At 41.5% G+C, this 13,901-nt stretch overlaps 1 protein-coding gene across 4 annotated transcripts in view; it reads right to left on the minus strand.

The window, feature by feature from the left end:
• kcnh4b (potassium voltage-gated channel, subfamily H (eag-related), member 4b) overlaps positions 1-13,901 on the minus strand; it is a 60,430-nt gene that overhangs the window by 34,899 nt on the left and 11,630 nt on the right. For 2 of the 4 annotated variants that reach the window (XM_085760609.1, XM_085760610.1), the window contains exons 3-4: positions 10,826-10,957; positions 10,178-10,311 (exon numbers count right to left, since the gene is read on the minus strand). In XM_085760609.1, the coding sequence (XP_085616735.1) occupies positions 10,178-10,311; positions 10,826-10,957 (266 nt within the window). Of the gene's footprint in view, positions 1-2,944; positions 3,007-3,854; positions 3,997-10,177; positions 10,312-10,825; positions 10,958-13,901 lie in introns of those variants that run through there. The other 2 variants (XM_085760612.1, XM_085760611.1) reach the window with 2 other exon arrangements.

Raw genomic sequence — 13,901 nt, forward strand, 5'->3', positions numbered from 1 at the left:
TGTGATAGATGAAGGAGAGCATGGAGAATAAAAGCCTTAAATATTTGGGGTTTTTTTTGCTGAAACATACACAGCCACATGTACAGTATGCAGTATACCACACATATAGAAAGGTGGTCTGCCTGTTGGGGGTTAAAGTCCAATAATAACAGCCTCTTGATTTTTAAGCTGAAGTTAATAAATATACAAGAGACACAAAGCATTGTGGAAAAGCTGCATAAATGAATAACTAGATAAGCAGATGCTCACGAGGTGGAGTGCTGTGAAAATAAATGATAATCAGAGGGACAGTGCAGTGCCAAGATTTTGCAGAAACAGACAATATAAATGTCAACACCCTCTCTTGTGTTTTGACCGCTGATGATTCAGTATGAGCGGCAACTCAAGTGAAAAAGATATGGTAATGCTGGAAGTTATCTATTCTTGGCAGCAGTGATAAACCTTTTAAATGGCCGTGCAGTAACAATACTAAATGACAGAGCTATGACCGTGGTCAGTGAGGGGAAACTTATTACCAACACTGACGCCATATAATTTCATACATGACTTGACCTAGGCAAGACTTCATCTTAATTCTTACGTGATGCGGTACAACAGTAGCCGTGCTTCTATAAGGAAATGAGAGCAATTAGACAACTGACCATCAGCTGCTGCTATTTTTGGAAACCTACCGCTTCTTCATTCCACTTATTTCATTTTTATTAAGAAAATCCAATTGCAGAAAATATGCACTGCTACTTCTGATGAGATGGGGAGACCGTTCGGCACATAATGAGACTGCATCTCTCCAAATTGGGCCATGCACTTGGCACATAATAGCCTTAACAATGTTTAGGTGACAGGAGGAGAAGCTATTACCCGTGGCAGCGGTAAGAGGGAAACAGAAAGGAGACATAAATGAGCAGTGATCCATCCGCGAAACAATGTGGCCACTTCACACAAACAGGTGAGACCAGAAACGAGGAGACTGATTAATCAAGTCTTGGGCTCTGAGGCTGCACTGTTTGACATGAAGGGAATGGATCAACTCCCTTTGAAAGTAATGGAGAGAATAGATGACCTTTTTTTTTTTTAGAAGAAAAAGAAATAGGCTACCAGAGAGCAATCACACGCAGTATGCACAGTATGAATGCAGGGAAGGAAAGATCTAGCTGTGAAATATCTGTCAGTCTTTTATACTAGGAGAGAAAAATGTTCAAAATGTTCCCATGGAAGAAAAACGCTAATGATTACAGCGTGGCGGCTTGATGGAGGACAATTTCTGGTGAAAGGCTAATTGTTTATCACAGTATCCCCCCAGTGAGTGCTTCTCATGGCATCTAATCATTAGTAAGCAGAAAATCTAGAAAAACCTTGTTGACTGCCATCAACAGCTGTGGTCACTTTAATGACAGCTCAGGCAGTGTCAGCAAAAGCTTGACAGTTTTTTTTTTAAATTTGCCTTACATCACTGAGGTCAGGACGCCCATCTGACCTTTGGCACTTGAGGCGGTCAGCTGAGCACATCCCAATGATTAGAAAAGAAAGCCCAGCACTGCAGGGGCAACATGGGACAGCGTGTTGCACAACTACAGCTGGTCTTCGCACTTCATTTACTCACATTGTAGCCTAGAGCTTCTTCCAACTACATCTCCCAGCATGCTTTGGGCTTTAGGGTTAGGGTTGATAAAAGCCCGCACATGGCTTACTATGTGACTCAAGTAGCAACCATTCCCCTATGCCCCTAAAGCACAGAGTCTATAAACTATTGCAGAGGATCCTGTCTTGACAACGTTATAGTCCATTGTTATTTCACTCTTTTCCCTGGCCTTTCCTCTTGAGCAGCAGTGCAGCATGAGGACAACTGGCACAACACAAAATACTCTGTAAAATAACCACAATCCTCTTGAACAGACTTTGAATTGCCCGACTCTTATTGTGTGATGGTATTGGTATAATCACTATACTTAACAGGCTTTGCAATATGAACTTCAGTTTCAACCACCCAGTATATTCACTCACTAAATTGAGTAATAACAGCAAGAGAGAAAAGATAAATATTTGCTGTTTGAAAGTGCCAGCGTGAGTGCGAGTATGAAGGACAAAATAAAATTTAAAGTATATTTTTTTGGCGTTTTTGCCTTTATTTGATAGCACATAGTGAGATAGACAGGAAAGGGGGAGGCAGAGAGAGGGGGAATGACATGCAGGAAAGGTCTGCCCGACGCGGGATTCAAACCGGGGACACCTGCGTTGAGGACTGTAGCCTCTACATGGGGCGGCCGCCTTAACCACTGCGCCACGCACCGCCCCGGCAAAATAAAATTTAAAGAAAAAAAAAAAGAGATAAATTGGGGGAAAGTGAGATGTGAAAGCACAGACTGGAGCTGTGTGTTTTGCAGGTAGCCAAAGAAGTGTTTGCATCACAACTTAAAATGCCTCTAGATTGCACTATTTTTTCCTTTTCATAGCCCTTTGACGTGTGCATTAAAGTGAAAAGAGGCATTAGTGACTCTCCCCTGGGAGAAGCAGCAGCTTGAAGCTCAAATCTGAGTTTCTTGTCAAGATGCCTTGGATTGGTTACAGTAGCTGATACACTGATAGGCTGACAGCATCAAAACTGCCAGAACTGACATAAACAACAACTCAGTCAGTCAGAGTGTTTGTGCTTTGAAAAGGAGCCTGAAGAGAAAGGAAAATTCAAGCTGAGCTCGTATCTGAAGCGGTGATTCATTGTTTCATGGATCTTTTGAAAAGGATGCCTCTGTGGTCTGTAACTAAGGTACACAAAGGGCTGTGGGGATATTCGGCTGCTATCAGATTTTATTTAGTAAATTATGTGTCTATATTTAAATGTATTAAAACTTCAATCAGTTACTTGTCACCTCTGTCTCTTTATGTTTGTGTCTGTGCTAGTATTCAATGATCTATAATGTTTCTGTATTTTCCAGTATAGTTCTCCAACCTTCTTCCTTTGCCTGACAGGATGATGGGCTACAAATAGAGAGCAAGTCAGAGAAAATCGGCCTGTAATGTGGAGGCAGAGGACCACATTGTTAGTTAACTGCTACTGAAACACACAGACAGAGAAACAAAGTGAAAGAAAAATGGAGGAGGGGAGGACTGGCAGAAGAAGGGAAATAATGGGGGGAAAAATAGTAACGGGAGGGAGGATGACAGTGAAATGAGATATTTTGATCCTTTAGCTATGCCACAACGTAAAAATACTGTTGCAGGAAAAAATACTATAAAGTATTCACACTAAATAATGCAAATAAATATTGTTTTTATGATGGTGATATTATCAGCAGTGCATTATTGTGTTGACAGTTGTTTCAACTTTTATATAGCTTTACATATTTGATAAAATGATGATAGATTTTATATGTTATATCCTTAGGAAAAAGGATAAAAATGTAATGAAATGTGTAGTGAAGCAGAAACATTCAGAAAATCAAAGTCCCCAAGTTAAGTAGGCTACCGGTAATAAAACATTTTAAAGTGCAGGTTAAGAGGGAAAGGGAGAGATTCTTTAAAAGTGGAAGAAAATGGGGGCTGTGACAGACAATGAGAGGGACAGACAGCAGGCTCCACAGGGATGAACCCAAAAAAGGTTGGAGCGACAGATGGAGAGAGACAGAAAACGTGTAAAAGCAGCAGAGAAAGAGAAGAGTGATTAAAGCTAAAAATAAATAAAATAAATGAATAAAAGAGAGAGAAACTAAAGGCACTAAAAGGGAAGAAGAGAGATAAACAGTTCACACAGCTGTTTCAATAAATTGCTAATGAATGCTAATGACTTGGCTAACCAGTTTTCCAAAGTGATAAATTACCAGGGGTCTTCAGGGTATACAGAATTGTATCATCTTACTCACCTGAAAAAGATTTCCCAAATTCGCAAGCATTGTTTTATGATAGTAGTTAATTTAGCATATAGTTTTAAAACAAGGTTCTTTCGACAAAAATAAGAGTTTTAAGCCAGCTAACTAGCTAACTGTGTTGATGCACTGTTGCCGTGGTTACTGCACTGCAGAACACTCAGAATGTGTGAGAGGGACCTGTGTGCAGGGACCAGGGCGCCGCCATTAGCCCAGCTGATCCATACCGGAAGTCACGACCGGAAGTTGCTCATCTTCGTGTATATTATTTCTATGTTATTCTAAGAACCCCCCTCTCTCTCTGGCCTGTCTAGCCTCTACCTGCTCTTTTTACTAATCTTAACCAACTCCTTTCTTCATTGCCTAACCCTAACCAAAGCACCCACCAACGACATTTCATTTATTTTTTTTCTCTCTCTCCTGGTCTGCTGTCAGCAGGAGCGGCGCTAGCCGTTAGCCGTTAGCCGCTAGCCGTTCGGCGCTAGCCGTTAGCCGTTCGGCGCTAGCCGTTAGCCGTTAGCAGCGTTTTTTAAATAACTCAATAACTTAATAAACGATCCATGCAAAAAAACATTTTATAGCTCAATCATGTTGTAACTAAGATATCCGCTGGAAAACAATATTTTATTATGGACCATTTGAGTTACTGAGTTATTTTTTTTATCTACATAGAAATAATATACACGAAGAAGAGCAACTTCCGGTCGTGACTTCCGGTATGGATCTGGGCTAATGGCGGCGCCCATGTCCCTGCACACAGGTACTCTTGGAATGTGTAGTCACTTGTTGTCTCTGAACTGCTGTTGAACATGATGTTGTACATGACAGCTGAAGAGATTGTAAATGAGGGGGGGGGGGGGGTAAATTACTTTTTAAAATGGTATTTAATACAAACCACGATATTTTCTAATTTTCAACTTGATGGAGTTTCCTCACTGGTTCTCTAAACTTCTCAAATGTTTTTGTTTAAAATCAATGTTCAAGCACATAATTTTACTAAAAAAGAAACAGAGGGGAAAAAAATGGGTAACACCCACTTATTATTTATTTTTCATCTTGATATCAAAGTGTTTGACCCCTGGTCTGGTTCAACTTTGACCTTGTCATGTTGTGGTAAGATACGAATACGAATAACTTTATTAATCCCCAAAGGGAAATTCATTCATTCATTCATGATAGCTGGTGATCTAGATATTAGTTGGTAATATAAAACACACATAACTGTGAGATGATGTTAAAATATACTGGTATGTCACATATGAACATTAAAGGAGTCATCACCTGTTTCTTTTACGTACCCAGTCCCCCTTGAATTGCTTTGAATCAATTCTTCAAAACTGATTAGAAACATAAAAACAAAAAACAAAACACAGAGCTTGTTCTGACACTTTTTCATACGGCAACTTTCTCTCGTGAGAGTGAGCGCGAGGTTTTGACTGGTCCGGATGTTCACTGTATTAATATGTGATGAGGCGCGCATTGATTGGACGCAGGAAGGACAGGAATGGTCAGGCATTGCTGTATTGGAAACCGCATACTATGCTGCTCTCTGTCGTGTACCGTAAACATGTTATATAACTTAATAAAATAAAACAAAATTTAATCGGTTCATTAATTGTAAAACATGTATTTATTGATGCAAATATGGTGATTTGTGTACGTAGCCTACAGAGCCCCGGGGCAGAGCTGCTGCTCTGTGTGAAGCTTCACTTTTCATTCAAACAAACTAATACAACTGCCACATGTTAGATTTCATCAATGAGACCAACATTTATCTCCTAAAAAGAATTTAACTAGCCGGCAGTAAACCTCTACAAACCTGCGGGTAAGTTAATTAACGATTGTTTCCTCCCGCAGCATGACGACGTAGTTTGGCCGGCTAACGAGCTCTGTAGACGGCTGCTGAGGAGCTTCACTTCTCCCAACGTCGGAGCAAACTTCTAAACAGCCGTCATTTGGATAAACTAACCGCACATTGGGGATCTAAACCCTTACTTTCTCGCATGAAAAAATATTAAAACTTAATAAAGTGACGAAATAACAGCACTACAGTGGGAAATAAAACAATAAGTAATGACGGCGCGGCGGAAGTCGGGGTGGTGGAAGAGAGGTGTGTTTATGAAAGCAGTCTCCACGGTGACGTCACCATAGGAGCAGAGTCAAAATCTGGTAATTTTGCGGTGTGAAGCCTCATGAGCTACTCTGGCTTAGACAAAGAGCCCAAACGAAAAAACTCAGCCACTTTCAAACTCCAGATTTTCAGGCAAGTTTCCACTGAGGTCCAACACCAATATAGTACATGTTTTTTTTTAAAGTATATTTTTCAGCTTTTTCTTGACAGTACAGTCGAGAGAGACAGGAAATGGGGAGGCAGAGAGAGGGGGAATGACACGCAGGATAGGGCCGTCCGATGCGGGATTTGAACCGGGGCCGCCTGCACGAGGATTATAGCCTCAACACATGGGGCGCCTGCTTAACCCACTGCGCCAGTTGGCGCCCCGCAATATACATGTTTTAACAAGGAAAAATACGATTTCCGGGTGATGATTAAACCATTCTGTGACCTCTGACATGGTGCCTGATTGACCTATCCCACAACCACAAAAACAAGGCAATATTCACAGTACGCTAGTACTGTATGTTGAAGGCATGCATGCTACTGTTTATGGCATTCTTTTATGCTGTAATATAAATAATAATTATTACACGGCTCTATTGAATGCTGCTCTCTGATTGGTCCAGCGCTGCGTTCTGCGGTCTGTTATTTCTGTATAACGGACCGTCGTCAAGTATAACAGACCGTTGCTAGGGACAGCGCTCTGATCAGCGCAGCAGAGAAAAGAGAAACTATGCAGGATATTTACCTTGTGTTTCATTTTTATCGTCATTAAACAGCTTCAAACTAATAGTGATGTTAGATAAATGACTTGTAACTTGTTACAAGGAGAGTGGAGGCTCCTTCCACATCGCTGCTGGAAACCAAACCTGCTGATCAGAGCCTCTGACCCGGTGTCAGCTCTCCTCTCGTCTCGGTCGGACCGCGACTCCGCGACTCCGCGACACAAACGCACCCCGTAAACAGTAAAGTTAATCTCTTGTTTATGACAGATACGACTACACACAATACACACATTTTAACACGTGTATGGTAATCTATCGATCCACTGATTGATTATCAAAGGCTTCAAATGCACGAACGGGAGGAGGCTCGGCAAAACAGCGGAAGTGACCGGTCTTGCAGATTCGCTAAATTATGCAATTTTAAATCAATGAAAGTCGTATTTTGATCAGAATTATGTTTCAAATTAATTATTTCACTCGTAAACCGTGTAATAAGCGGGATAATGTATAGTTGGTCGGTTGTTATGGAGAAATAAACCCCGACAGGTTGTATGGAACCCCGACGCGAAGCGGAGGGGTTTCATTCAACCTCCGAACTATACATTATCCCTTACATAAACAATACATTTTCCTGGTGGTAGAGGTATAATGTGGGAAAAACTATACTATACTATAAAACTGTGTTTTTTGTCTGCAAGAGTGTGTGTGCATGTAAAATCGATGTGCAAGAGAACCAGAGACAGAGAGCTAGCTGCATACTGACGCTGGTAGTGTAAATTTCATATTCCTAATGCTGAGAGTAGAGAAAAGAGGGTATGCGTTTACGTCACGTTGCCCTCGGCAACGCCCCGTTCGATCGGACTGAGTGGCAAAACAAGCGTCCCTCAACATGCTGGCGGATAGCGGTGGACTCATAAACTGGATAAAATATCTTATATCAAAACAAATTTATGTCAAAAGGAATCGACAACCAGCTCCCCAAAACCGTCTGCTCCACTGACACTTCCTGTAACACACAATGTGACCGCGGCACCTGCAGAGTGACTGACAGGCTCACTGTTACTGTGCAGAGGGACGAGATTACAGCTGTTACTGTCGTCCTGACAGTGACTCCCGACACTAAAACACGAGCTGCTTTTATTCTGAAAAAGTCTGACCAGTCAAACTGTAGGATGTGTTAGAGGACTAATTTATCTGTCTAAACATCATAACTATGACACCTGAAACTGTAAACACAGCTGATCGATCGAAAAAAAATGGCCGCTCCAGTGAATTTACTTTCCGTCATTGAGAACAGGTTCTTGAATGTAACTCGGTCAAAGTGAGACGTATCCTCAAGATTTCTAGCAGCTCTGTTAGGTCATGCATGCTTTACATGCTGGCAAAGCTAGACATGTCAGACTTGTGTGGGCTCGGAGAAAATCGCTTAGTTACTTGCTCGTTTTTAAACTTTAGCGGCTCTGCCACTCGTCTTTTTGCCACTCAGTGGACGTTCCACAGCGACTTCCGAGTACCGTGACGTCATGTGCATACCCTCTATACTATGCATCTAATTCTGGGTGCACTGAAGCTGTGCCATATATTTACCTCACCCCCCGTAGAGGGCAAGCTATCATTTACTGTCTGTCCTGATGTATGTGTGAATGTTTTTGGGAAAACTAATGTGTGAGTGTCCTATTAGAACAGGTGTAGGACTATGTGTGTGTGTGTGTGTGTGTGTGTGTGTGTGTGTTGCAAGCCTGCATTGGCGCCAGTGAACACTGCCATCTGTATGTATGTGGGATGGAGAAACGTGGCAGCAGGAGGTTTGGCAGACAATGGGTTGGTGAAGCACATGGATTGCCCAGGAAGGCACCTGCATGTCAGCTCTGACAGCAACGGCAGTGCTTTTGTTTCTGGAGGTGTTATCTAGGTACAGGTCAGCTGCACACATGTTCGTGTGAAGGTATTAATCCATTCCTTTTCAGAAAAAAATAAACCACGATTATCCTTGTCTTTTACTTGAACAACAGTTACTGGGTAACAACACAATTAAAAATGGAAATCACAATTTCCTAGAACTTAACTTGAACCCTAAATTACTTAAATTACTTACCCACTACACTCTGAAACGTTACCCTGACTTTCACACCTCCATCTTTGTGTTATGAATGGATAGTAATCTATCTGGAGTTGGCAAACACATTTGACCAGTCACTGGAAAATTACAGCATTTTGAATGATGAGAGCGAAGAGTCTAAAAGGCAATTCTGATTGTGTTTTTGCAGGTTTTAGCACTGAGGGGAGGAGGGCTCACCGTTCAGTGTCACATAAAGGGCATACCATTAAAATGATAGAGGTGCTTTGAAAAGAGTTTGTGTTACTGGCTCTCTCGGTTCTAATGATAAAACTGCTTTAGTTTCAGACAATGGTGGTTTCGGTGGTTTCTGGTAACAGAAACTCTCCCATGACACAGTTGTTTTTTCATTTTCAAATGCTAATACTAATGACAATCAGTCACACATGTCTTTCATTTTGATTTCAATTTACCCCTGAAAAGTTCTGAATTGCTCTCAGCTCCCTGGGATGAGGCGACACATTGTGAACGACAGGTTTGAGTTCAGACCCAGTTGGTGACTGAGCCTCTGCAGGAAGGGAGCAGGATTATGTAAAAAAAAAAAAAAAAAAGGTGCTCTCCTCCCGTTTGTATCTCAGAGCAAAACGGGGGCTTGTTCCCATGAATAACATTGTCTAAAGTATTATTATTCAACACAAAGGCCTTTGTTCTGTCGAAATAAGATGAGCGACGACGAAACAGACCATTGCTGGGTCTGTTTCATCAGAACAAAAAGTCTCTTAAGGTACTTGAAACACAAACACACTTGAAAGACAGATGAGGGCAAGCAACTGCTCTGGGAGAAATAAACACATTTGTCTGGATATGGTTGAAAAACATTTGAAATCTGTGTGGAATAAGCCTATTGCACCCTACAGCCACATGTATCACTGTGTGCATTTGGACCCAAGGGTAAAGGTAATTTAAGGGAACATGCTGATGACATAATGACCTACGATGACGGTGCTCCTGGCTTCCCACCCCATGGCTAATAACACCTCACCAGCAGTGACAACCACCCCCTAGCTAACCACTGCAGCCACACTGACCTTGCTGTTTGTCCATTCAAAGCCAAACATCAAACCCAACAGAAGCTTAAAGATTAAAACAGTAAAGGCAACTGATGTATTTTCCACTGAGATAAGCCACTCTCTATGAATCTGGGTCAAGACGTCTCTCACATTGTCTTCCTAAAAACTAATCTTTTAGATATCAACATTAATAATTCACGCTCAAGAATGAGGGCGCTGCATGTCTAAGCAACTTTTGACTGGTGATTTTCTTAGAGGGTATGTCAGGGCAGATATAGAAGTATAAGAAAATAAAATACCATCTCACGCAACTAACCAATCAGGAAGCATGTGAGAACGGTAAAAGTACTCACACTGCCCAGGTTGACCTCTCTTTTGCCTCCCCTTGAGAACTGGCTTGTGAGCTGGTACAACATGGTGCGTCCACGCTTCCTGGCCTGGTTGAAGTGAGAGCTGCTCTTCCTCCTGCATCTCTTGTCATCTGAACCTGTCACACAGTCAGATCAGCAGACATGAATTAGATTACAAAGTTGTGTCACAAGGAATTTGGTGGGACCAGGAGACAAACAAACACCGGAGCAGATTATTATGTAATCTAATGCAATGTGTGAACTCTGACAGGTGTTTACTGAATAATTGTTCCTGTTATTTTTTTTTAAACAAGACACAACCACTGATATGTACTTGACTCCCATTCAATTGCATTATAACAAAGTGACAGTCTCTGTCCCCTGGCACAGTGCTTGGCATTTGCGGCAGACTGTGTCCAGGTTCCACTTGAGGACACACCGCTGCCCAAATCAAAGTCCCCATTGGAAAAACAGCGTCTGAGTTCAGTGAACGAATGCCAGTCCAAACCAAATTGCAGGGTAGAATGTGACAGTGATGAACAAGAGCGCACGGAGAAAATGAAAGCTGAGGGCCAGAGGATGGCACGCTCGTAAATCATGCTCAAAGTAAGCAAATAAGAGGGGTTTTTGTAAACAGGGATTGTAGCCTACCCTCCTTCTTGCTGTTGTGGTGGCTCTTCCCGTGGGTGTCGGTGATGTCCTTGAATGAGAAGAGGAAGAGAACCATTTCGCCTTTCTCGTTCTTAATGGGCACGATGTCCAGCAGACACCAGAAGGCCACACCTGGAGCAAAACCAGAGATGTTCATTTAGTGTTGTATTTTTACTTTTGTTTCCTCCACAAACTTTTGAACAGGCGGGCCAGACAGGGGCAGAGTCCCTGGGTTAAAGCAGTACTTAAGAACTTTCAGTTTTGGTTGAGTTTGGCGGCGCCAGTGGCCCAAAGCGGTAGTGTTTTGCCTGAAGGAAGACTCCATTTCCCATGAGCACCAGCGCGTAGCAACGTAAACATCCTGATCTCCTGGTGCATGGAAATTAACAGAAGACGTCCAAACTAAGTTTCTGTTACCAGCGGATCATTTCACAGTAAACACACATACACAATCCGACAGAAAGGTGCCGCATTGCCTGCTCCCTCCTCGTTGTGACTCGTGAAAGTGAAACTGAAGTGAGAGCCGATTCCTACCATGCTCCTCAAAGCTGCTTAGTGCCAGTGAAGGCAATACAGACCATAATGATACTGACCCCCTCAGGCCATGACAGAGGTGTCATTCAACCTGTTGTAAATCGATGTACCATCACAAAAGTTATGAAAATATTATATGAAGGTTGAAAAGTTCCTTAGTGTTGGTTTAAAACCATAGATTTGGCCATGACAGGACTTTTTAAGGAGTCAACAGAATGGTTTATTAATGTATAATCTGTATTTTCATTAATTTCTGTATTAACCTGTTGTGACATTTAAATTTAAAAAAAACTATACACAGCATAGAAAGATTATTGTTAATGGAAGAGAAAAAAAAACATTTTTTTATTCATTGGGGCAAACAGTGCTACAATTCCCATTCAAAATCACAGTCAAATGCTGCTAAACCAATGATGCTTCTGTTTTAATAATCCATTAATGTACGATTGGTGACATAGGCTTGCAGATTTTTGGGGCTGTGCTAGTTATTTTACTACCTATGATCAGTAAGTATCTGCATGGTGAAGACGCTCTTGATGTTTCTCTTTTGGAGGCGTGATATCTACAAAGCATAAAACATGTTAACAAAAAATGTTGGCAATAGAATAAAAGGAGTTATCTGAATTATAAAACTGTTAGAGGTGTGGACTGACACTCACTGTCAACACACTGTTCCACTCTTGCCCTTTTGTGTCTGTCATTAAGTGCGATATTTGTATAGCCTGTGATGTGAGCCTCCACATAGTCCCTTTTTCAACCGATCAAATGTTAGCATGCCTAAATAGGCGGTTGAGAGCTCATAGCCTCTGGGAGGGCACAATGGAATGATCTAATATGACTCCACTCCAAATATGGTGTGACCGAGTTCACACGAACACAGTGTTTACTCAAACACACTGATAGGGACACTTCTGTCCAAACAAAGCACAGAAGGAGACATGTTGCTGCTGTTCATATTCAAATCTACAGTACACCCTTGGTTAAAACTCAAGATTTCACCCTCATAATAGACAGATAGTAACTATACACTGACAATAGTTACATTGTTTAGTCAGTGTAGTAAATGAATGCCAATAAAAAAAATTTTTTTTTAAATTAAATCGTCTGTATGACTGATCTGATAATAGCTGTCATGTGTAACTAAAATCTGCACAATTTCATGGTGAGATTATGAAACCATGAACACAGACTGAATCATTTTACACAGGAGCAAGACCCCCAGACTGACAGAGATGCAAAATGATTGGTTAGGGTTAGAGGACACCAATTGATTACCAGTCAGATTCCAGGAGGAACCGGATTTATGTAATGTCATCACTCTTCTAACAGAGGACTTTGATTTCCTATGTCATGTCAGTCCTCACCATGTCTGAACTTTGGACACTTGTCAAGTTCGCCATAACCTTTCCAAAAATATACCTCAAATTAGATATGGATCATGTTCTGGAGAAATGTGCACAAAGAGAAAGAACAAGTCAGGAGGTTGGTTATAACAAGTCAGAGGGAGCAGGAGCTCCCCAGATCCAAGACCTTGCCATAACCCAGAATGCTCATTAGCAACTCTGCAGAAACTGTGCGCTCTGCCACCAAACAGATGTTTCACATCTCCTGCAGTGTCCCCAGTGTGCTTGTGTGTGTGTGCACTTATGTGTGAGGAGGAAAGAGTGTAGATGTTGCTGTTTCGGCACAAGGCTGTTGGTGCAAATACAACGCGACAGAAACTGTTAGTGTGTGTTTAGCGCTTTCACACAGCAGGCACACACTCATGAGGACACTGTGTTTGTGTGTGTGTGTGTGTGTGTGTCAAACTTTATCACAAAATATATCTAACAACTAGATTAAATCTTGAAACATATTTTTTCCACTTTCACTGCTGTGCGCTCATTTTCTCTTCCACGGTCCGTTTGTCTGAGGATACATTATATTATTTTCGGATACATAACAAATGACTGTGTTTTTCTCCTCATTAGTTGTAGTTGTATGGCCTTACTTACTGTACTGTTAAAGAAAAACAAGAAGACTAAAAGAAAAGGCTTTTTTTGTCAGCTGCAGTGCCGATTTGTTGATCCATCAGAGTCATTAGTGGTTCACACACTCGGAGGCTGCTGCAGGTTTGGGTCTGTGTTGAAGAAACATAATCCTGTGTGCCAATCAGAGAGACTTACTGTATATACTGTTGTGTGTTCTCTTTTCATGCATGACCTCTCACTTTGAGCCCAAGACTTTGTCAGAAGGATTAGCTGGAAGAGGAAATGAGTTAAACTCGGGATTTAAGCTACTGTAATAAACACACACTCACATAGTATGTACGGTACTTTGTCCTGCTCTGACAAGGTACGATCAGCCTTTGAAATGTGTGTTAGAAAATGTGTTTAACCTCGTTATTCTACCACACTGCAAGTTTTAAACATATGCTGAATTAAAGCAGAAGTAAGCAGAATGTTTGTGTTAATATAAGTCTTAAATAGTTCTATCTTCCGACAGCAGTCACTTACATAGAGTGTTTGGTCTGAAACACGGGTCTGTCAGTCACTCTGCTCTG

Source organism: Trachurus japonicus, chromosome 19 (genome assembly GCF_045865225.1).
Source record: "Trachurus japonicus isolate A0001 chromosome 19, Traja_1.0".
Classification (NCBI taxonomy): Eukaryota; Metazoa; Chordata; class Actinopteri; order Carangiformes; family Carangidae; genus Trachurus; species Trachurus japonicus.